Source organism: Hippoglossus stenolepis, chromosome 5 (genome assembly GCF_022539355.2).
Source record: "Hippoglossus stenolepis isolate QCI-W04-F060 chromosome 5, HSTE1.2, whole genome shotgun sequence".
Taxonomy (NCBI): Eukaryota; Metazoa; Chordata; class Actinopteri; order Pleuronectiformes; family Pleuronectidae; genus Hippoglossus; species Hippoglossus stenolepis.
The window spans coordinates 13,302,683-13,327,325 of record NC_061487.1 but is presented as its reverse complement, the minus strand read 5'-3'; the positions used below and the strand labels follow the sequence as shown (position 1 = coordinate 13,327,325).

The 24,643-nt window shown below is 41.3% G+C and overlaps 1 protein-coding gene across 6 annotated transcripts in view; it reads left to right on the top strand.

Annotated features, from left to right (window-relative positions):
• ano3 (anoctamin 3) overlaps positions 1–24,643 on the top strand; it is a 35,860-nt gene that overhangs the window by 5,669 nt on the left and 5,548 nt on the right. The window contains exons 2-20 of one of the 6 annotated variants that reach the window (XM_035156592.2): positions 7,536–7,742; positions 10,176–10,303; positions 10,465–10,620; positions 10,913–11,013; positions 11,102–11,146; positions 15,076–15,210; positions 15,799–15,905; positions 17,184–17,239; positions 17,342–17,463; positions 19,507–19,641; positions 19,748–19,844; positions 20,213–20,273; positions 22,316–22,398; positions 22,580–22,720; positions 23,118–23,282; positions 23,506–23,542; positions 23,662–23,773; positions 24,054–24,111; positions 24,397–24,494. In XM_035156592.2, coding sequence (XP_035012483.2) covers positions 7,536–7,742; positions 10,176–10,303; positions 10,465–10,620; positions 10,913–11,013; positions 11,102–11,146; positions 15,076–15,210; positions 15,799–15,905; positions 17,184–17,239; positions 17,342–17,463; positions 19,507–19,641; positions 19,748–19,844; positions 20,213–20,273; positions 22,316–22,398; positions 22,580–22,720; positions 23,118–23,282; positions 23,506–23,542; positions 23,662–23,773; positions 24,054–24,111; positions 24,397–24,494 — 2,044 coding nt within the window. Of the gene's footprint in view, positions 1–7,535; positions 7,743–10,172; positions 10,304–10,464; positions 10,621–10,912; positions 11,014–11,101; positions 11,147–15,075; positions 15,211–15,798; positions 15,906–17,183; positions 17,464–19,506; positions 19,642–19,747; positions 19,845–20,212; positions 20,274–22,315; positions 22,399–22,579; positions 22,721–23,117; positions 23,283–23,505; positions 23,543–23,661; positions 23,774–24,053; positions 24,112–24,396; positions 24,495–24,643 lie in introns of all 6 variants that reach the window. The other 5 variants (XM_035156593.2, XM_035156590.2, XM_047339879.1 and 2 more) reach the window with 5 other exon arrangements.

Here is a 24,643-nt window from a genome sequence, read left to right as displayed (position 1 = left end):
AAATAAAATGTAAAAACAATAGAATAAATAAAATAACAATAATATATTAAATAAAATGATTTAATGTGACAAAACAGAATAAGGTAAAAGGGATGAATCTTTTCGTTGTCACTGCACATGACACCATTGTTTTCTTCACTACACTAATGACACGTGAACGCTGCCCTCATTAGCTACAATACATTTTACTGTCTGTCATTAAGTCAATAGCTTATGCAGCTAAGCCCATAATCTATAGGATATCAGATATGAATAGCTGACCATCATTTATCATCATTAAATTAATGAACGAGCAGACGTTACTCAAACTAATCATTTGAGAGGATAAATTACTTTTATTGAAAATTACCTGGGGCAGCTTACGTAATATCAAATTAAATATTGACAAAGAAAAACCAATATGTAGTATAATTTTATGTAACTGTTTTATTCTGATGTCAAATTTTTAATTACATGTTTTGTGCTGAGGATATAAACTGGCCTTAAATGCAGACTTGCAAGAAGGCAGGTGTTTGCATGTATTTATAATAAACAAACTGTTTTAAAGACCGACAGACAGATGTAAACTGAAAATAGTTTAAGAAGTGAAGACACGGGGACAGAACAGAAATATGAGGAAACTTAGGGGATCTAAACAGCAGCTTGAGGGGACATGAAGGGAGCTGAACACACAAACTGACAAAGAGAAGCGGAAGCACCGAGACACAGGAGGGAGACGGGGAAAACAAGATGTGAAACAACCAACACAATAACACCCCAAAGAGTTTAAGTTTGACCTTTGAGAGGCAGGTCACGGTATGTTTTTATTTTTGTTTGTAGAAACAAGAGACAAACAATGTGCACTCAATTTGTCTTTCTTTTAATACCACTGCATGTGGTGTTAAGAGCCATAAATCTTCCAATTCTCAATGTAGAGGCTATTATATATGAATGTGTTGAGTGACCCATCCTCATAAAACATTTTTGGTTCCAATAGAGAAAAAATATATATATTTGCTCTGTGCAATCGGGAGTTACAAACCCTCAGACACAGTTAGTGGTGCAGCAGTTATAATTATAAAACTGCTGTGATACTGTGATGATTATCAGCTGTAGCATTAAAATATCGTATTAGTCAAAATGTTTTTAAGAACACTGTAATTATCGTGATTATGTTTTATTTATTTAATCTTTATTTAATCTGGGAGTCTCATTGAGATGTTTCTTTTTTAAGAGAGACCCAAGAATAGGAGACATTCACAAACCGCACATAAATTCAACACAACAAGTAAATGGAAGCAACACAACAAGGACTTAATTAAAACAATTGCAAGAATCATGTAAACCCTTAGATAACGGAGATTTAGAATCACCAAGGGCGATGTAAGACTGCAGTGCTCGTGTAGTGCAGTGCCTGTTCTAAACCTGCCTGTTCGGAATGGGCTGTTCTCTTGGCCTGTGTTAATGCTCCAGAGCTCCTTTAGAATTGTTCCTTGTCATTAGTGAGTCCTCCTCAAACAGTTCTACAATATACTGTCACTTTTTACTGTTTGTGTGCTTGACGTTGTGTGCAGAGCTTTTCATATATAGTTCAGACTGTAGTTAGAAAAACTTTGTGTTCATCCTACCTGGTTTGTCTGCAATGAAGATTTTATAGTCAACGTTTTTCAGACCCAAGTTCACCTCTTTTCAAAATAAAAACGTGTAAGTCAAGTTGATACAAAGCATACCAGCAACAAAATGAACACTGTGCTTTTACTTTTCTATACACATGCTAATTGTGAAGCCGATTAGATGTACAGTTCTCGAGATATGCGTTCCACAGTAAGACAGACAGACGTTAGTGGAATTAGTAGGTAGATTTATTCAAATTTTTTAGACTTTGTCAGATTAACACAACAAACCCAAGTTTAACCATCCATTTGAACCTTTTATGGTTCATTTGACTCTTCTTGTGTAGATTTAAAATGACAATTCAAAAGGATTCTCTGAAGCAGGAGGGTCTGTTTCACTCGGCAGCAAACACTTGTACTGTGCTCCAAACCTTTGATCCTCATTTGCTTCCTGCACTTGTCTTTGGTGAAGAGCAATCGTTGGTGTGCCTTGAGTGCTAACCATGTAGCTTAAGATGGGACTTGAATATTCATTGGCTGATAATGACACTCTTCCAAATCCTCCCTGTGAACCCAGCTCTGGATATGTGTTCTTTGATATGGTGCCAGGCAGAGGATGAAACACTCTCTTAATTGCTCGGAGATCGTTTCTGTCGGGGAGGCTGCCGGCCTCGCCTCAGTCCTGCCTCCAAGTTATCACTTTTTAAAACACACCGTCGCAGAGCTTTTTGAGAGCTTGAGTGTGTGTTTCTCTTTTTTACTTTGTTGCCGCTGCTTTTAAGCAGTGATCTCCTGAAATGCACCCTGTAATATAAAACAATAGTGATGTGTGTTGCGCTTAAAAATGTCCTGATGACAGAATGTGCCTCGGTTAAAAGCTGTGACGCTGAAAGTGCTATGAGCTGAGAGTGGATGAATAATTGAAAGTATAGAATAAGGGAACATCGAGGCATGATGGGAAACAGCCTACTGACCTGAATTCTCTGTTCGGTACTTTGTGCAACATCCTTGCAGATAATCTAATAATGCAGGACCCACTTTCTGCTCAGGTCTCCCAGTGATCAATGGCCGACGGAAAAAAACATCACGCAAAGCACAAGTTCCTCTTGGACAGCGTATCTCATCATCACTTGTGTTATCGCCGCCGTCTGACAGCTTTCAATTGATCATAAAATCCTGGGATGTTTTTTGAATTGTGCGTTTGTTCCTCTTGCTGGCTCGGAGTAGATTGGCTGCGGAGGCAAACCGACACACTGAGGAGTAGTGCTGTGACACTGCCAGTGATGTGCTTGCTTTTCATGACAGAAATAATCAAGGGGAGCACAGGGACCTGACACACACAAACACTGTTCTTCGTCTTTATGTTTGTCACCAACACAAAGTAAAAAGTCTCAATGGCTTATACTGTATATATATATACAATAGAATGCACACACACACACACACACAGACACACGTACAGACAGAAAAATAATCATTTTAATCCTTCGTCACCAGACCATCGTGGACAAGCTGCACAGGGGAGATCCAAATCCCAGATCACGACCTTCCCTGATGCTCGTCCAGCTCCCCCACGGCTGCGCCTGAGTGGGTGTTTGTGAGAGCGCGCACACGATTGTAATCAAGTGGATACTCATGCTGATACCGAGACCGTTTCGGAGATGGTTTTCCCTGCATCACCTCAAATCGAGCGTCCACTCCCTGGTCCTCCTGATGACTCTTGATTTGTCACCTCATTCCTGCTCCTTGTGCACGACACACACACACACACACACACACTCACACACACACACACACACACACACACACCACACACACACACACACACACACACACACACATATGCACCGCACCCACACACACACACACACACACACACACACACACACACACACACACACACACACACACACACACACACACACACACACACACACACACACACACACAGGATTAACTTTCTCCTGATAAACCAGTTTTAGCCAGCACACAGTGAGATTAAACACAGGATTTCAAATTAGAGGAAGCATTTATATATTTATATAGACTTACACAAAGAGTCTGACTCCGGCTGTGAGTTAAAATGAAGCTTTGGAGCAGTGATTGTCAGATAATAATTATTATATATTACATATCCACAGGGGCTCAGAGATTTGACCAGAGACATTTTTTTTTCCATCTACATATGCTCTGATATTTCCACGAGAAAATTTCACACAACGCCAACTCAGTCCAATTTGTAGAGCTATTTTAAACTTTGAGTGTCCCTTGGGACCAGCCTCACCGAGCCTCACCCCTACAGGCACATTAGCTGGCTGTACTCTGATGTGTCTCAGGCATGTTGAGCCTCGCCCATGTCTATCGGGACTATCTCACCTGGAGTCAAACAAATATACCTTTTTGACAAAGCACGTGGCGTCTATACGAAGTAACCGTTTTCTGTGTGCAGGGTTTTCTAACTGGACACTTATATTAAGTAAACATGCATCAACATTGGGATTATGGCACTTAAGGCTACTGGCCTCTAGAGTGGAAGCTCAGAGCTCACATCCACTATGTTTACATGGAAAGCAAATGTTCTATTGACCTTATTTTCACACTAGACGTTAGACATTATTCCGATTATGATGTTTGACCAATAGAATATTGTTACAGAGCATAGTCTGATTATGTACAATGTGAACATTACACCCTATTTTATACTCAAACCAAGGGCATGCGTTATCGCAAAACTGCTGTGAAAACTCCAAAAAAAGACATTATGTGTAATTAAGATGTATATATTTCTACATAATGTGACTAATATCACTATTATTACAACTGTCACTGCTGCTCTCTTCATCTCTTTAATCTTTTATACACCCCTTCTGTACTTTCTCCTCTCCTCATGTGAGGCACTTTCTTTTCTCATGAATGTTGTAAATATTGTTATTGTGTTGATGTTCTCTGTTACACATCTAAAGCACTTCTGTCTGACCTGGGAGACGGATCCCTCACGTGCAGCTCTCTCTGAGGTTTTTGTCTCTTTATTTCCCTTCTGTTAAAAGGGTATTTTGTCCCTTGGGTTAAGGACAGAGGACGTTGCACCTTGTAAAAGCCGTACGAGGAAAGTTGTGTTATTTAAATATGTACTTTTCCGAAATAATTAATTCATTGATAAGGTCAGAATACTCCACGTCTTAAAATGATTATTGCTTATTTTAAGTATGACCTTATTCGGGGTAAGTTAATCAGAAAATGCTGGTTACAGGACAGTGTCTTATTCAGACTATCTCATTGGGTTAATATCAGAATATAGTTTTTCATGTAAATATGTCTACTGATTAACAGTCCTGTCATAATGCATGTTGTTGCTGTGTTTGCTGCAGAGTGAAACAGACCCTCCTGCTCACTGGAACATAAAATATCAGATTTCTAAAATGTCATTGCAGATGTAATTGCCTCAATTTACAAAACAACAGCTTAACAACCTGCAGCTCAGTATTGATTTGAAATATGGGATTTAATGAAACTGATTGAAATATAGAGGGATGAAGAGGAGGTGCATGCTGTGCACTTGTGTACACAGCAGAAATAATTAAAGCACTGGGAAATCAAGCTCCGGCATTAGCCTGAAGACAAATTAACTTTCTGCCATGGACAATTAGATTTAAAGTTAACTTGTGTCATATTTTGTGCTGAGTAGTCATACTTTTCTTAAACATTTTTTTAAAGAATTTGTCTCTTGAGAGTGAAATGTAGCTTCAAGCAGTATCGCTGTCTCAATTATTCATTATTTAGCTTTTAGCTAGAGCTCACAACTGTCATTATTTGATTTCTGTGGGGCTGCATGAAAAGAAAATACACAGCATGATTATTGGCTCCCCTGGGCCCACGAGTTCACATCTTTAACTGGCTCCATTCTCACCCAACAGAAGTGGGAAATCCCTCAGCAATCAATGACACGAGAATGAGTTATTGCGCAGCTCGCAGCATTTGGCCCTCAGGTTGCAGAGTGAATTATCAATGCATCCGAACGTTTCAGGAAGGTCACTGGGAGAATCCCTTACTGGAGGTTAAAGTAAGTCACATTCTCATTTGAAAAGAGAGCGAGGGAGAAAGAGAGAAAGAGTGAGACAGAGAGAGACTCCTTTTCATGAATAAATTTGTCAGGAGCTGTGGCTCAGAGAGCGCTGCCTGCCGTGAAGGTCATGCAAACTGTCCTGCTTCCATTGCTGGACATTCATTATAGTTATTAACCACTGACTTTCTCTTTACAATTCATCACTGTAGTATTGTTTTAAAGCTTTATGCATCAATCTTGTCCGCCTGCTCATTTGCTCTTTTATAGCTGAACTGACCTTATAAATAACCTCTAGTGGTATTAATAAGGGCGGCACGGTGATGCAGCGGTTTACCTCACAGCAAGATACTTCTTGGTTTGATCCCCTTTTCAGCTCGGGCCTTTCTGAGGAATTTGCATTTTCTTCCCGTGGCTGCGTGGGTGTCTCCTGGTGCTCCGGCTTCGGTTAAGTTCACCGTCCAATCCAAATTACCTGTAGGTGCGAGTGGTTGTCTCTATAAGTTGGCCTGGAGATAAGCTGATGGGGTGGACATTGTTGTCCGTGGCGTACCCCAGCTTTCGCCCAGTGTTTGCTTGGATAGGCAAAAAAAAAAGGATAAGTGTTATAGCTAATGGATGGATAGATGGTGTTAATAAAATAATAGCATGTTAATGAAAAAGCTACTGTATGTAATGTAATGTTTTAACATATCTTTGCTGCATTGGTTGCAGGATTTACAGACGCACAGCATGTATCTAGTTTCGTCTTGTGGATTCACATTATGCTGCTTGTCTTTACTGAGCTGTGTCATTTAATGGAAGAGTGCTGATGGTTTTAATGCACTCCTCTGTGAAGGACAATATCATCACCACTGTAGCCTGTAAAAGGATGAAGCAGCTGATGAATGGTGTCACCCCCCACACACACACACACACACACACACACACACACACACACACACACACCCTTTCTGTCCCCACTCACTCCCTTGATGTCAGTTTCTGCACTTGATGTGTTGAATACTGTAAATAGATTTTTATCCTCATTAATTCATATCTTTTGTTGGATGTTGTTTCTTTATACAGAGCCGTCCATTTGTTTGTTGTTTTAGTTTGCAAGAAAAGATATCATGTACAAATGATAAGATTCAAATTTGCCAACAGCCTCAAAATTGCAAAACTAAAATTGAATAATTGTATCATTGCATCAAATCAAATAGACCCTAACATGAAAATCAATTTAAAGAAAATGATTAATAACTCCTCCTCGTGCACTATGTCTTCGGCATTTTTTACGTCTGTAGGATAATATGTTTGTTAAGGAAATTAGTACGTAGGTATATTTGCTGTGTTGTGGCTGTTTTGTTATTTTGAGAGCTTCATCAGCGCTTAAGCCAGTCAGCTATTACTTCAAGAGTCTCTTACTAAAATGTATTGTAAAATATATTTGTATTTATTACCTCCACCAAGGAAGTTATGTCTTTTTAGTTGTTGGTTTGTTTGTTTGATTGTAAGCAAGGATACACAAAAACTACCGGACAGATTTCCAGGAAATTTGAGGATTTAGAATGGATCAAGGAAGAACTCACACAAACATTTTTTCACATTCTTTAACTTTGCGAGATGTGGCGGGTGTTTTTTATTTATATATTTTTATTCTTTACATTTTCACCAGTTTCCTAGATAATAATTCATTGATCGTGATGAAAAAAAATCCTATATGTTTAGGGGATTGAGTGTGTGAAATTTGGTTGAGCTTGATTGAATTGAAGGGGACCGATGGGCCCTGGTGTTACTGAGTGCCCATCGGTGTAAGCATTGTCCATATAAACCTTCTTATAAATGAACACGTATGGAAAAAAGAAAAGGTTTTTACTCCCCATTGTCCCTCTCGTCCTCAGGCATGCACACCAGCATCAGCGAGATCCTGAAGGAGAAGAGCCTGAAGCCGTCTCGCCGCAGCCTGCCCTGCCTGGCCCAGAGTCAGACTCATCCAATCAACCTCAACCACTTCCTGTCTGTGCCTCTGAGCCCGGAGCCCAAACCAGAAGTCGAAGCTCTGAGTCAGAGCATCAGCACTTCCTGCAGCATCCTCCCCCCACAGACAGGTCAGTCCCCCGAGTGGAGCTAACAGACGTCTTCTGAAACCCATTAATGGATGTGGTGCTTCAGTCCTGAGAGAGCCTCAACACTGATGTATGTTTGTTTTTTTTTAAGTATCGTTTCATTGCAGGTATATCTGCAGGGAACGGTACAAAGACAACGAAAAATGTAACCCGGAGGTAAATTAATTATCAGAGGAGGATCGTTTTTGGTCTAATGCCAGTGAGCAGGATTTCAACCACATATACTGTTAACGTTGTTTACCTCGATAGATAGACTTTGGGTTTGTCCCTATAGGGAAATCGGTTTGCAGAAATAATCACAGAGCACTTTCCACACACCAACATAACAAAAACCATCAACAGACATAACCAACATGATTATACCTTAAGTAACTCTAGATTAAAAGAGGTATACATTTGATCCATACCAGCCGAACATCTGTGCATGTTTAAAAACTCCAGCACATGTGGAACAAAGGGACATTTATCATATGTTTTTTTGTAATCGAGGGAGGCAATAATGACGTCCAGATGAGCAGTTTAAATGAGGGAGTCTTTTCCTGGGCTGCAGCAGCATTACCAAACCAGCAGAAGTTACAGAACGTCAAAACACTTTCGATAAAAAGCACAATAAAGATGTGAGGTGCTTTGGAACGCACACAGAAAGATATCTCAATCCATTACATCAGCTGACAGCAGCAGATCTCCACGCCAGGCCACACCAGCCGATCCCCTCCCATGCTTTCAATTGGCAGAGCTCATACTGTGCACTCTTTTCAAGCTGCTTGAATCTTCCTGCCTCCACTGCAAAGCCACTTCGCAACCCCCCTCCACCCCATCACCTCTTTTTCATACTGAACACAGACAGTACTGACCGAATACTGACTGAATCAATGTGTTCTCATTGATGTATTCATCAGCAGTATTCATGCGATCAAGTTGAAACTCTTTCTCGTGTTCAAGTTATTTTTTTCACTCTCTTTACAATGAACCGCATCATGCCTGTGATGCAAACTTTTAACGTTATTTTCTATAACTATATACGTTTTTTTCTACAGCTGTGTTTTGTATGTTGTGCTCAACTGCAACAGTGTTGGTTGCTCCACTGATTTCTGCAACGTTGGTGACATTTCAGCCTCGTGCACAAAATTGATTGCCCAGATTGCGTCCGTGCAGCAGGAGATTTACCAAACAGTGAAACAGTCTGGTGCACTTCCGGCGGGAGTGAGATAGTGTGGGAAAATGCTGTTGCAAGGAAAACAACACATCACTGTATGGACTGGTAAAATGAAAATGCCAGTTGAAGAGGAAAATCATTTAGTATTCTTCATTCAGAGGACAACGATAGTGAGGGGGTTTATTTGTGTCACGGCACAAGCAGTAGCGCGTGCAGCACTTTTCAGCATGATGCTGTTTTCCTGACCTCTAAATGCTCTGTGCTCGACCCTGTTGGTATTTCGGTGATGAGTGCAGCGGGAAAAAAGCTGGAGGTGAGATGGGAGGTTCACGCAGATGGGGTGGCACAAGCTGAGATGTTGCTATTTTGGTGAGAACCGACTTTTTTTGTTGTGCCGAGAATCGACCTGTGAGTAACAGGTCTGTTTTCTCTTGGCCCGAGGAGGGAGAGAGAGAATACAGGCAGAGTATAACCAGCAGAGGTTGAGAGGCAAGGCCGCGATCCCTCACCAGCTTCCTGTGAACACTGACAGATGTTTTTTAACTGGGATCAAGCTGGATGTGACACAAGTTGATGTTTTAATGTTATTGCACTAATTTATTTTATTATTTTATTGAAGCTTACAACTGAGTCAGTTCCACAAAAGAACATACTGAAGGTTTTGCATCAAGGCTCAGTCTCCATCTCGTCCCCAGGTATGATTACATTAGTGTAAAGGGGACTGATGAGCAAACATGTTCAAGCCCCCTGGTGGAGCCTTCAGCTGGATGCTGAGGTGGTGGATTCTCCTTTTTTTTTTTTGTCTTTTTGTTCTTTCCATCCTGTCATTTATAATTTTTGTATTATTATTTAGTGTGGTCATTTCTTTATAGGTTATGTTAATATCTGTGGAAATACAGCATGATCCAGATCAGACTTTTCTTTTTGAGTCATTTTTCAGCACAGTTAACACTTTTATCTCCAAATCCGTATGGTGTTGGTGTGTAAGAAATTCATTATTATCCTTGATAGACTCAGCTGTTTTCCTTTATTTTGTCCCATTGATCTGTTAAACTGCATCAATGTGTTGATCCCAAGCTGACGAACACGTTTCAAATAACTTCAAAACACTTTTATTCAGCTCAGATCTCATTTCAATCCTGGCAGTCAGACTAGGGGAAATATTGACTTGAGCAACAACAAAAGAATGAATGCAGGTAGGGTTCTGTAGGATTCCTCCCCCATTGTGTCATTGATCGTGCTGTGTCTGTGTGCAGCAGAGGATGGCAAGGATCGTTATACAGAGGAGTCGGAGGTGACTGCGTGTGAAACGAGAGTGGACGAGTCATTTCTACTACAAAAGCCTTCCATTCGTGCTAAGTTAGAGGCCCGCACGGATTCACTTAAGGTACCACACTCCCATTGATCCACAGTTAATACAATGAATCCTCATAGTGTGGGACTGTTTTTATTTTATCGTAACCCCCCGGAGAATCTTCAAGCATCAGCATTTCTGTGTTTTTGACAAATTTGCATCTTATATTCAGAGGTAAATCACTGTTGCCACAGGGAAAGAAACCTGCTCATTCCTCTGGACTCTTTTTCCGAGATGGGAAAAAACGTATCGACTACATCCTGGTTTACAAGAAGTCCAGTCCACAGGTGGAGAAAAGGTGCACGTTCGAGAAGAACTTACGTGCTGAGGGCCTGATGTTGGAGAAAGAGGTACGAATATGTGTTTGATTTTTTTCTTTCTCTCATTTATTTTGCTTTACGTACCTGTTTGTATATTGTTTTTGTGCTTTCCATGTGTCATGTGTCTTTGCTTGTGTCTGTGCATGTACTCCTGTGTCTTTACACAAACGTCTATTTGTATGATTTTTACCACCAAGGACTGCAGATGACAACAAGCCTGTTTGGCTAAATCTGGCATGGATTTTTAGCAACGTGTGTGACTAAAAAGACCCGATCTCTCAACTTATCTCTGATATCTCTGTATTTCTCTTTAACTTTAAAGCCGTCGCTGACGAACAACGACATCATGTTTGTGAAGGTCCACGCTCCTTGGGACACACTTTGCAAATATGCAGAGCAGATGAACATCAGAATGCCTTTCAGGTAACTAGAGAAAAACAGATTGAACCGAGGAAAGTGAAGGCCACTTTATTTCAGTGTCTCTCTAACTCGTCTTTTTGTTTGTTTTAAGGAAAAAATGTTACTTCACAGACTGGAAGAGCAAAGCATTGGGCAGGTGAGTAGATTTAAGATTTAAGGCTATATGATTATTTTACTCTGTTACTGTCTGGAGGCAGAAAGATGCTTCAGAGTTTCTGACCACATTCACTCTGTCAGCTGTGAACCGCACAGCTGCAAGGCTCCAGCTGACATGTGAGCTGTGGATGCTGTTTTAAGAATGAAGCTCTGAGTCACTTCATTGAATAAGAAAGACAGAGAAAGTGTCAAACCATCATTGTCCATGGTTACCCACCTACTTACTATTAATGAGTCTAGAATGAATCAAGTCTGCAGCCTGTGTTTAATAAACAGTATTTACAAAGTCTGGGGTCAGAATTTTAAATTGGAAAATCAACCCCTGTCTAGAGTGTGGCTAAGTAAGAGTAATTAAACCTGTGGCAAAGGAAGGTTTCTGAAAAATGCAGTACTTAATTCTGCCAACATTTTAAAAAGCAATTTTACATTTGTTAATAAAAGAAATATCTTTAATTAAACTTTCCAACCTTTTCAAAACGCACAGCATCCACCTCTGACAGAGCTTTTCTATTAAATACTTGTAATTTCTCAGGGAAATAAATGGAGCTGCATCGGCTTATTTGCATACTATTTTTAGAGCGATGCAGTTGCGCTTTGATGCGTCGTCCAAGTTCTGCACAGGACTCCAGATTTCCATCTCTTCATCTCACTGGAAAGCAGAAAGAAACAGCCCAACAAGGAAATTAAAAGCAGCATCTTTAGTCTCTATAGACCAAAATCTTTCATGTTCTGCATATACATTTTAATTCTATAAAGTTTGAAAACACTGTAATGGTTTAAAGGCTCTAAAAGGCCTATTTTATCAAGTAAGATATTAACATGACTTCTTAAACATTTTGGATATTTTCCATGAGAAATATCTGTATTTTTGCTTTGCTTGTGCTTTCTTACGTGTTTGAAGTGGGCAGGGAAAAGGTGATGTCATGTATTTCCATGCACCAAACCTTGTGACAACAGTAATGTTAAATAGGTTGTGTTTATATAGCACTTTTCCAGTCTTATCAACCACTTAATGCGCTTTACAGTACAAGTTGCATTCACACATACATTCATACGCCCTCTTTACACAGCGTTTTTACTATCACCCCATTCATACACTGTTGGCACAGCTATGCAGGGGCAATTTGAGGTTTGGTATCTTGCTCAATGGGATCGAATCCGGTTCCTCTAGTGCGCTCATCCACACAACCTTCTGGTTGGTGGACGACTAATGTCTACAAACAGATTCTGTATGTATATAATGTATATAATCTGTAGGCGAGGGACAGTTTGACCAATCACGTTTCGCCACACCTTTAGCCAGAATGTTGTCTGGACCTATAAAAAGTTAAAAGTTAAAAGTTTTACTGTTTGTGTTTTGTGTGGAGGAACATTCGACCCGTGTGATAAAAGAGACGAGTCGGGCTGTAGACAGTGTACAGAGGCTGATACCTGCTGTCGACACTGGCAGCTCCAGAATATTGGCCGCAGCCCCCAGAGGCTAATTCGCTCTCAGAGACTGGTGGAAGACCCTTTCTGCCTCCTGAGCCCGTAAGAAAGAACTGAGGGTTGTTTTATCTGGTCCACTAACAATCCAGTCTGATAAAACCACACCCTCACAGCCGAGTTTAGCCCAATGTTTTTTTTTTTTTCACTATTACAGAAAAACACACAACATTTGAGTTTGTGTTTTCTTTTGAACGATGGCTGAAGTTTATGTGTAAGCTTTGAATTAGCCCTTGTACAGCTCCGAATAACAATCAGCGAAGTGTGATATTAGTGGTGCTGAGTTTCTGCAGGTCTTTTATCCATTAAATTGCAAACATGGTGTGACTGTTGTTGTTTCCATCCTCTGGCTCTGTTTTGAACAGAGCCTATTGAGCTATACAGAGCTTAGTCAGGCAGGATTAGTGCACCCTGACAGACTAACTGCAACACATGTGCCTGTTTCACTGTTTTATGATACTTCACCGTAGATATTATAATGTGTTAATAAACGATTGCAAATACAGCATGCATGAACATACTGTAGTCAACACAAGATCTCAAAGATCAATATGTAATTTTACATTTGCATACGATGTATAAAGTATATATTAATGGTTTTGTTCGCATGACACAAACACGCCTACACACAAAGCAGACAAAACGACACACAACAATCCCTCGCCCACCTGTCCAACCGAGAACAAAGCACCACTTTTAAATTTCATATGAGAGCGATCTTAGTCATTGTGAAGAATAAGAACCATTCTGTCTTCCTCTGAGCTCCTGCCGCTCTTTCACCATAAGCCGCTGTTTTCGAAATGAAAATCTACCCGAGTAGTAAATAGGCGTCATGCGTTTACAAATGGTCTGTCACTAAGTCGTGTCCCTGTGTAGGCAGAACAAATTGGCGGTGTGCAGGTGGTGATAGCTTGTTGGTTTGATATCATTACTTTCTGTACAGAACCTGTCCTCATGACAACAACATTCATAAAACCTATGATTTCCCCCTAAGAATTCCCATTTATATTCGTTAAATCCATATCAGAGCTGCAGCCTCACAAATTCGTCCAATACCTCTCGGGCAGATCTGCAGAAGCAGCAAGCGGATACCCAGCCGATTGATTTTCAGACACAGGAGCAGCATAGCTCCTGGGATGTAAGTGACAGTCTGTCGCTTGGTCCAACACTGTGGTTCAGACTGAAGTATCTGAAGAAGTATCAGTTAGCCAGTCGGCTGTTATTTCGTTGCACTGTTTGTATTGGTCTCACGTTATGGATCACAACTATTAATTGACGTTTGCTGCATTAAGTCAATTAAACTTTATTATTTCATTTCACCTTCACCTTTCACGTGAACATGATTTGCGCCTGAGTTGCGTCAGGTAGATTTTCATCTGCAGTAAACCATATTCACACAGCAGACATTTTCCTCTGACATCATACTCAGGGTGGGAAACTCAAATGTTAACATAATACTTGTGACCCAGGTTTATAAAGCTGCTTTCAGACAGGCACTGAACTCCAGAGAAACATAGTCCCCACGTCTCTCCAGACTTTAACCATCCATTGTCTTTTCAGCTGCTGATCAGTTAAGGACCTGAGAAATGAAAACAGTTTGTCAGATTCTCTGTGTTTCAATGACTTATGAACCTGGATCACAGCGACACAACATTTATTCTTCTCTCCCTGAGTGATGTCAGAGGAAAATTGGCCGCCGTGTGAATATGGTCACTGGTGGTGAAGACAACGACTCCCATGACCCCACACTGCTTCACAACGCCAGAGGTCTTTTGTCATTGTTTTGATTTAGAGACCCCTCGAGGCCGAATTACGCTACATACTGTACCTTTAACTTTTCATGTAGCAACATCATCAGATTACATTCAGTTTATCCGCCACGTTGGTTTATACCTTAAAATGTGTTGTAGCGCACCCCCAACCTCCCCAGCTTTACTTTATGTTCAGTGTAAATTAGCAAATGTTTGCATGCTAACGCAAGGGGTGATGTTCACATTGTGCCTTCTCAGCATCAGCATGTTTGCATCATGAGCTTGTTAGCATGCTGATCAATTAGCTCAAACTCTGCTGTGTCTTAATACAGCCCCGCAGAGCCGCTAGCATGGCTTCTTTCTATTCATTTTTAATTTTACAATTTAGGAAATCATCGATCAGTCTTCATCTGGTCCTTAAATCATGAAATGAAAGACTAGAATTATCCCTCTAGTTGGATTCAGCAAACTGTGAAGATCTGCGTTTCCCAGGATCATGAGTCACAAAGTGAAAATAAAAAACATGTGTGTGTGTATGTCTTCAGTGAGGATGAGGTGGTGCGAGTTTGTCAGGGTTGCATTAAAGGAAAATGTTATAGGAGCCACTGATCAAAGAAAACAATCTTCATGTTAATCCGAGCCGTTAATCCTGTTTCCCGGCGCGCCCGTGCAGCAGGTTCCATCGGAGATGTCGTCAGATAAAAAGCTGGCTTCCCAGAAATCCCATGAAGCTGGACAAAGAGGCCTTGCCTGACCTGGAGGACACCGACTGCTACACAGCCCCGTTCAGCAGAGCACGCATGCATCAGTGAGTAGGACATGCACATGCTCAGTCGTACATGCACGCCACCACGCTCATGATCAAAGTGTCATACAGAAGCAGTGTCTGTTGTGTTAGTTTGATCCTCATCCGGCTCCGTGTCCCCAGCTTCTCTCTCATCTCGCACATTCATTCATGTCTCTGAACTCTTTATATAGAATCTGGAAACAAGGGGATGAAATTTCCTGTCGTGACGTCTTGTATATTTGAAAGCTTTCAGCATGAACTCAGAGACCAGAAGGAAAAGAACACGTTGATCATGAATTAAATATTAAGATATAGCAGCTGATGTCCTTAAAAGCCTTATATTTCTCCTCCGTTCCCTCTTGAACTTTTCTTTCAAGCTTCTGTTTGATGAAAAATGTCTCTAATCTCATTTGTTAGCAAACCATTTCCGTTCTTCCTTTACTTGGTAAATAATGATGCAGGAGCGAACATGAACTTTACAGCACATATTGAGTTTTAATGATCCCATCATTGCTGGCTCCGCTTTCATTAAGAGCCCTGACTGGAGGATACTGATATATTGTTACTTGATGAAGCGCTCAAATAATGTCCTATTATTATCTTCTCCAGCTTCACTATCAACAACCGAGAAACCTTCTTCTCCAATTCCACCAGAAGCAGAATAGTCCATCATGTCCTGCAGCGCACCAAGTACGAGGAGGGGAAATTAAAGATAGGTATAAAATACCCATTATAGTTATGTATTTATTTGTTTTATTTAAAAAGGACTGTGTATATTAATAACATTTCATGTAGGGCCATTTTTTACCACATATTTCAGGGGGAAAGTTTTTATTTTCATTTCTGTTTGCTGATTTATTAGTATTAGACTTAGAATCAAGCCCATAATTAGCTAATTAAAACACAAGGGGTTTGTCTGTTTATAAGCAACATTTCGTGAACATTTATACGTTGATTGTAGTTATAATTTTCAGTCTTTTAAATGTATTTTAAACATATATGTAGGGTTCAATAACGCATAAGCCGGATTGGAACATATAACATTTACAGGGGGTCGTAAAGTTTGTATGCACTCTACTGAGTCATTCTGCTTCTGCCGTCATTTCTGTTGTATTTTACTACGTGATAGAATTTTACTGTCTCTCCTAAAACCACCAGGGGCACCAGACCTTTAAGATTCTCGTCCTTGTTTGACTTGAGAGTGATGGTGGGGGGGATGCAATGCCTTTGTTTGCTGTTTTGCTGTGGGATGATTAAACTGTGGGCTGTTGCTGAGATGTTGTTATCGTCTAACTTGTGGCTGATCCCTCCTCTCCTTCTGGCTGTTTTCTTTCCGGTATTGGCAGACACTACAATGTCCATCGACTCCCACCGTACAGTCCTGTCTGACTGCCAATGTGATTTGCTGATTAAAGTTTGGACTTGAAGCGCTGGAAATTGATTCCACATTAATATTTTAATACTGTTGACCACTTTCCAACAAATAAGATCAGCTTTCCCACAAGAGTGAAAATCCTCTGCAAATCCCTGTTCCTGCTCTCGTTATCTACAGTTTCAGAAAGAGGATGACAATGCAAACAAATGCACATTGTCCTGTAGAAATGACAGTTCATTCATTACTGCTTCATATCTGCAGTAATCCAGTTAGTTTACCGTGATTCAGATGATATTTCACAACCTGCGCCAATGATGGTGTGGATAAGAAGTGGTTACGTTTCATAAAAAAATGACAAAGGTTGTTTTGAATTGCTTGCAGTGATGTGAAACTCTAACCTGGTTAGTGTTTTAAGCCTCTAATGTGCTTGCCTAATGCAGCTTGTCAGTTGCATAATGGAGTAAATTGTTATGACTGTGGAGGAGTGGATTTAAATGAACCTCTCACTGGACCCATCTCTCAGTGATGGCTGCTACTGAATTTTTAATGCGGTGTCCTTTTGCTATTCTAGCTCTTATTTGTGCATCCTTTGACTTGACACGCTTCATTATTTATGTAGGTATCAACCGGTTATTGGAAAACAACACCTACGAGGCTGCATTTCCTCCTCACGAGGTAAGGCAGCTTTTTTATTTTTTTCACAGAGATATGCATATTGTCAAACTGTACTTTTCCTCCTGTAATGTAGATTCTCTTTTAAACACATTGTCTCATCAGGGTGGTTACAAGAGCCGACATCCTATCAAGACACACGGAGCCCAGAACCACAGGCATCTTCTGTACGAGCGCTGGGCCCGCTGGGGCATCTGGTATAAATACCAGCCTCTTGACCTCATCAGGTAATCAGCACTTTGAGCAGACGACACAGCATGGGCGAGCTGTGGACATTTCCCTGAGCTCCAGTGTCCTGCCCTCTCCTGTCTCTGCTCAGAGTCAGGATGTGTTGTTGAAACAGAACAAAACTAACCCTGTTGTTTATCTTGATGCAGACACTGCATGATTATTAGGTGATCCCAGGTTCTTAAAGGCTGAAGGCTTGTTTGTGGTGGAGTTGTTTTAACAAGTTGAGATGAGCCTACTTTAGTCTGATGTGTTTTTTCAAGAAGAAGATCAATACCACTCTTGGGTGTGCTGGATCTCGGAGGTGATGAATTTAGCTAAGAATAAAGACTGGAAGTGGGGGAATCAGTTACACTTCATGAGTAATTCTTACATTTCTGTTTTTGCTACAAAACGTCTGATTTGCTTTGGACAGAGCAATTCCGCCTATTTCACCATACTTCCAGTCTTCATGCAGAGATAACCTAATGTCCTCCCTGCTAAATTTGCATTAGTGAAGCACATGGAGTCATGTCAATCTGTTATTATTACTATTGAGGTCATGTGTATGAGCTTGTAATCATCATCATCTTCCTTTAGGGTTGTGGTAGCCTGTATGATGTTGTATAACATGAGATAACAGTAAGTCAAAGATTTGGTCATACTGTATGCACCATGATATTTATCTGGTCTGTGGATAATGTTGCCAATCAACAAGCAGAACTTCTTAAAGCAAATATTATATTTACATTAGTATTCATGAGGTACGTCGGTTTTTCAGGTATTAAATGGACTAGATTAGAGAGAAGCTATTCCCATCTCATAACAGTTAGTTTTTTTGGGAAATTCATTTCATAGTATAGGAAAATATAATGACATAAAATGATATACACCGATAAGCCACAACATAAAAGCCACCTGCCTAATATTGTGTAGGTCCCCCAGTGTGGCAGGTTGCATTGATCTGCTGTAAGAGTCCCCTGTCAACAGGGAGTACTGTTAATGGATGTACTTAGTCTGAAAAAATGTTTAGGTAGATGGTAAGTGTCAAAGTAGAATCCACATGAGTGCCAATCCCCAAGGTTTCCCAGCAGAACATTGCCTGGAGCATCACACTGCCTCTGCAGGTTTGCCTCCTTCCCATAGTGCATCCTGCTGCCTGTAAATGGTGCACACACACATGGCTGTCCACGTGAAATAAATGATTTATCGGATCAAGCGGTCATCTACCAAAGCTTCACGGTCCAGTCCTGACGCGGAAGTTCCCACCGTCAGTGTGGACACTCCGGCTTCTCTGCAGCTACACAGCTCCGTATGCTGCAAGCTGTGATCCTCTGTGTGTTGTGACAGCTTTCTACCAAAGTTCTCAGCAATGTGTGCTGCAGATCACACGGGTCAGCTTTTCCTCTACCACTTGCATAAATGAGCCTTGGGTGCCCACGACCATGTCACAGGTTCACCAGTTGCATACCAGGAACAACCTGCCAGTCTTTGACCCTCAATCCATCACAAATGTCAGAGCTGCTCAGATCCTTATGTTTCTCCTGCTTCCAGCCCATCATCCTCAAAAACAGACTTTTCACTTGATGCACCATGAACAGGAGCCATTGTAAAAAGAGAATCTATGTTGTTATTTGCACCTGTCAGTGGTTTTAATGTTGTGGTTGATCAGTGTTTGTCATGATAAACGTTTTAATCCTTGAAAACCTGCTGCATGTAATGTCTTATCAAATTGCTGCGATAGTTGTGTACACATTTAAAGATACTTAGAGAAACATACTTTTTTTTATAGAAATGCACTTGCTTCCACATTTGTGTGTTTCCTGAGTTAATTGCTGAAGCATTGTCTTGCTCAAGGGCACCTTAACGGTTGTGGTTTAGGAATTAGTAATTGATTCATTCTCCACCACTGCATTGTACTGTGTGACTTCTGACTCCAGCAGCCTGACTATCCATTAGGCCACCGCGACCCCCTCACAGTTCTCTATCTACACCCACAACTGCAGCCATAAAGAACATGCTCCGCTTTAATTAACAGATCTTTGACCTCATCTCTCCCTCAGACGTTACTTTGGAGAGAAAATCGGCCTTTACTTTGCGTGGTTGGGCTGGTACACCGGCATGTTGATCCCTGCCGCCCTGGTGGGCGTTTTTGTCTTCCTCTACGGTCTCTTCACCATGGACTCTAGTCAAGTCAGGTCAGTTCACACAACTGGTACCGTCCATTTATGTATTATAATTTGAAACTTGTTTAGTTGGGATTGTTGTTGTCTTTTCCTAAGGCTCTGTTCATTGTCTCCCCAGTAAAGAAATATGTGAAGCCAACACTACCACCATGTGTCCCATGTGTGAGAAGAACTGTGGCTCGTGGACGCTGAGTGACAGCTGCGTCTACGCAAAGGTCTGTGCACTCCTGATATTCATCACAGTATCTCAGCATGTTGGCGTTCTTTAACCTCTTCTGGTTTGTTTACAATTGGATTTTTAAAAACATTTACCCCCCAAGCGTTAACAAGTTGCATATCTATGAGTCATGAGAGTGGTATCAATCTTCTCATCCAACTCTCAGAATGAAAGCAGATAATCATGTTTCCCGTTGGCAACTATTCATCTTATACCCCTAACCCTTAACCCTTGGAGTAAACTCGCAAAACTGCTGAAACTGAAAAGATATCAACTTAATTTCCGATCAAATTGTGTTGAATGAATACATTTCAGGAAGCATTCCTCGTGTTTTCGGAGCAGCCCCTCATGTCCTTGTGTTTGTAGGTGACCCATCTGTTTGACAATGGCGGCACTGTGTTCTTTGCAATCTTCATGGCTATTTGGGGTAAGTGGAGGCTGCTTTTTGTCCTCAATCTTCCTTTTTTTTTTTTAAGATCTCTTGTTGTATTACACCGGCTGTGCTCTGTGCTTTACACAAACCCTCCTGGAATTCAAATCTATTAATACTATTTTGTGTCAGTGCTCATGCTTCCACTCGCCACTCAACTCCTCCAAACACATTAAGCTTCCGCACAGAGAATTCGATATATAAACACTCAGCAGTACACACACAGGAGACCTTCATTCTCTATTACATCTGTCAGCCAATAAGTCACGGTCAGGATTTCTCTGACTGAAGCTCCGTGCGTACACTTCCAGAGCTGTCCTGATGTAATTAGTCGGATAATTAAACATCTCACCAGAGGGAGACCGTATCATTCAGTGGTTGGGGCTGTACAACTGCACTATGATAGCCGCATATTGCAGCTATAGGTATAATATCCTCGTGATGTAGAGTTTGAGCGTTAGTGTGCAGCATCTGGCCCAGATCCATCACTCTGCCATGGTAAACGGTAAATAATCACCTGCGCCCAGAGGGAACACTTTGCACATTGTGTTCTGAGTCTGGGGCTAAACGAAGGCCGAGCAGAGCCAGAGAGCCGAAGGAGGTCCGGGCAGCCTCACTGACTGAGGCCTGCAGCTCTCAATCCTGCATGAAAGCTTTGGGCGATGTGGACCAAAGAAGCAGCACTGCACTACTGAGTGAGTGCACTCTAGGTCTAGTGTGTGTGTGTTTGTATCGCAGGCCAACTACTGTTTGGCGGTTACAGCAACTACACCAAATGTTTGGATGTGTGTGTGTGTTGTGTGGAAGACGGAGATGAAATATTGTTTCGCCCAAGGGACCAGATGTAGGCATCTGAAAGGGCGGCTTTTCTTTTTTTTGCTTTAAACAAAAGTGGGTCAAGCTATATTAAACTTCAACACATTGAACAGCAGTAGAAGTTGTTCTGATTGAGGTTCCTCCGTCCTGGGGTTTTTTGAGGCCATAAGTCCTTTTCTGTGGCCAAAATTCAACGTAATCACTGGAATCGTTTTACTTTGCTTCAAACATTTGAACAAAAAACACATGTTGGCCTGCAATGATTACTTTACAGATCGAAATGTTGATCTTTAAATGCCAGAAAATAGGGGAAAAATAATTTTCATAGAATTCATAGAATTTGATTGTTTTGTCTGAGCATCACTCAAAACTTTAAAATATTATATTTAGTAGCAAATGATTTAAAAAATAGAGTGAGTAGCTAAGAAATGTATTTTTTCTGTCAATCAACTTATTGATTCATTAATTGTGTTTAACTTCAGTTCGTGTATGTTAAGATTCAGTTCCCTTTGGAAGTCTGTCCCTTTGCCACAGCATCGCACACGTGTTGTATGTGTGTTTAATGGAAGCTGACAAATGAGCGGACTCAGCAGTATGGTGTTACAGTGTCCTGTCCATCACAGATCATACATGACTGAACCGTTTCCTTCACACTGACTCCGAGGCCCATTTTCCACCATCTTCGCACTAATGCAAGTTCTGCCACATACACTGACCCACAGAAGTGTTGATTCTGAAGTGTGCAGCCTTTTATAAGAGCCTTGTTTTCTCGTGTTACGTGTCTGTGATGACACAAAATGTATGAGCAGTTTTGGCTGAAAAAAAAACATTACGAAAGTCATATCTGGTGTCGTGTGCAGCTGAAGGCACGATAGAGTTTGACAGAACGGAAACAAAGCCTCCAGCCTGTGCTCTACCCACAGAGGCTTTACTTTTGAAGTCTTTCAAGGTTTTGGGGCGTGAAACGTTGCACGAGTGAAGCCTGTTTGCTGCTGCCACTATTCTTTAACTTCACATGATGAAGCAGCGTGTGAGCTGACGACTGTGATAAGTTTCTGTAGCGGGCCGTGCGTGTCGGAGCAGGATTATTCAGTATATCAGGTCTGTGCCTCTGAATTGTCTCCACGGGGGAATTCCCCTCATGATTATCGATCATATTGTGTGTTGCATATCAAAGTTAACCGATGGTGTGATTGATTCCTGATTGATTCCACCCTCTACAGCCACGGTATTCCTGGAGTTCTGGAAAAGAAGGAGGGCAGAGCTGACTTATGACTGGGATCTCATTGATTGGGAAGAGGAAGAGGTGCGTCAGCAATATCTTCGAATAGACTCCATATCATATGATTACTTCGCAGTTGTAGCCTATATTCTTGCCTTGCATCCTCTAAATTCGAACGCCGCTTACATGATAATAAAGAGGAGGGTTATTGCTGCATCAGGCAGACAGTTCAATAGTTCACACTGGAATATATGTTGTTAATCAGGAGGAGCTGCGGCCTCAGTTCGAAGCCAAGTACTCCAGGGTGGAGAGAGTCAACCCCATCTCTGGCAAGCCCGAGCCGTTCCAGCCGTTCTCAGACAAACTCAGCCGACTGATGGTGTCTGTGTCCGGAATATTCTTCATGGTAAACCCTCTGATCCTTCCATAATCTGCCCTTTTGGGAACTGGGCTTAGAATGAGCTCACAGTTATTTTGTGTGCCACGTTTTTGGAGCAGTATGTTGGTGCTGGCAGTGGTGTAACATCTCCTCCTGCTGGACAAAGAGTGCATCAGAGGAAGTACTGGATTAAGCCATTCTGATCACCTCAGTTCTGTTGTTTAATAATCTATACACGAATGATAGGTTCATCTGAATAGTTAATTGTTGCTTAATCAATAGTTTTTTCTTTTTTTCTGCCCATTTCTTCATTATAATACAAGATTAATCATCTCAAACCCAAACTAGAGTGTTCATGTTTTCTGAAGTTAAGTGCTTAATACGGTTTATAAACTCCGCATCCCTTCTTCTCTGCTTCCTTCAGATTTCCCTGGTTCTGACGGCCGTGTTTGCCGTGGTGGTTTTCCGCCTCATAGTGATGGAGAAGTTTGTCTCCTTCAACTGGAAGTTTGTGAAGAAGAACTGGCAGTTTGCCACCTCCGGCACCGGCGTCTGCATCAACTTCATGATCATCATGTCTCTCAACGTGGTGGGTGTCTGGACAAGCTTCATCTGGCACATGTTTACATATTCTGTCCAGCAAGCATTTTTTTATGAACCATTTATTTAGAACTTTGTGCCAGGAAATTTCACAGCCACAGCCAGAAAATCTTTTTTCCTGAGATTCCTTTTCGCTTCTCTTTCTCACGATCCCTTGACGTGCTTCTCAAACCTTTGCTTGTTGATGCTCACGCGTGCTATCATCTTGTCAGGTGTATGAAAAGGTGGCCTATCTGCTGACTAATTTAGGTGAGCTATGTGCACACGCTGCCTGCATTTGTGCCTTCATTATCTCTCACTTCCCAGATGGTGGGCAGCCATTTATTTTCTCCTCTCCAACCCCACAACCCCTATTTTCCCCTCTTCAGAGCATCCGCGGACAGAGTCTGAGTGGGAGAACAGCTTCGCTCTGAAGATGTTCCTCTTCCAGTTCGTAAATCTGAACAGCTCCACATTTTACATCGCCTTCTTTCTTGGAAGGTAAGCCCGGCCTCCATGAATCTAGAGTTCCTGTTTACAGTGAATTTAACGAGTGGTAGAAAGATGTTGTGCTTCAAACTCCCATGTCATGACATCTGCCAAGACTCCCTCCCTTCCCCTCCTCACTCTATACTTATTTCTGGACATTTACAAAACACAGCCTGGTCCTGAGATGTGAATAAGCTGTGGTTAATCACAGCTCCAGGTGTCTTGTTTTTTTCTTTGTGAGTTTTCTCTGATTGCATTTTGCACCTAATGTGGCCGATCTCAATCTCTTCAGGTTTGCTGGCAGGCCCGGAAAATACAATAAACTCTTTAACCGATGGAGACTGGAGGAGGTGAGTGCAATTAGGCATCGCCGTAAGTGGGTGATATTTTTCTCAGCAGTCACCGGGCAGATTATTGCCTTCTGTTTCAAGGATATTTTTAGAAATGTCAAGTTTTTCATCTGTGCAATGATCCGTATGAATATTACTGCGTGATCCATTTATCTCCCACATAATTAATGGGACGCTCAGTTCAAATGATCTGAAAACAATGGGATGAAGTGCGTCGCAGGATTCACTCGGGGCTTTATATTATCAGGCATGAAAATTCTATTTATTTAAATGTATTTTTCTCAGTGCCACCCGAGCGGCTGTTTGATTGATCTGTGCCTGCAAATGGGAGTCATCATGTTCTTCAAACAAATCTGGAACAACTTCATGGAGCTCGGTTATCCGTAAGTGATATGTTATTACAATCATGTGCTTCTGTCTCTCAGACCCATTAGAGATGCCATATTTAATTCCCAATGCTGGAGCTTGATGATGAGTGATTAGCATTTTACACACCATATGTGATTCCTGCATAGTTTTTGTTCGTTTTGCT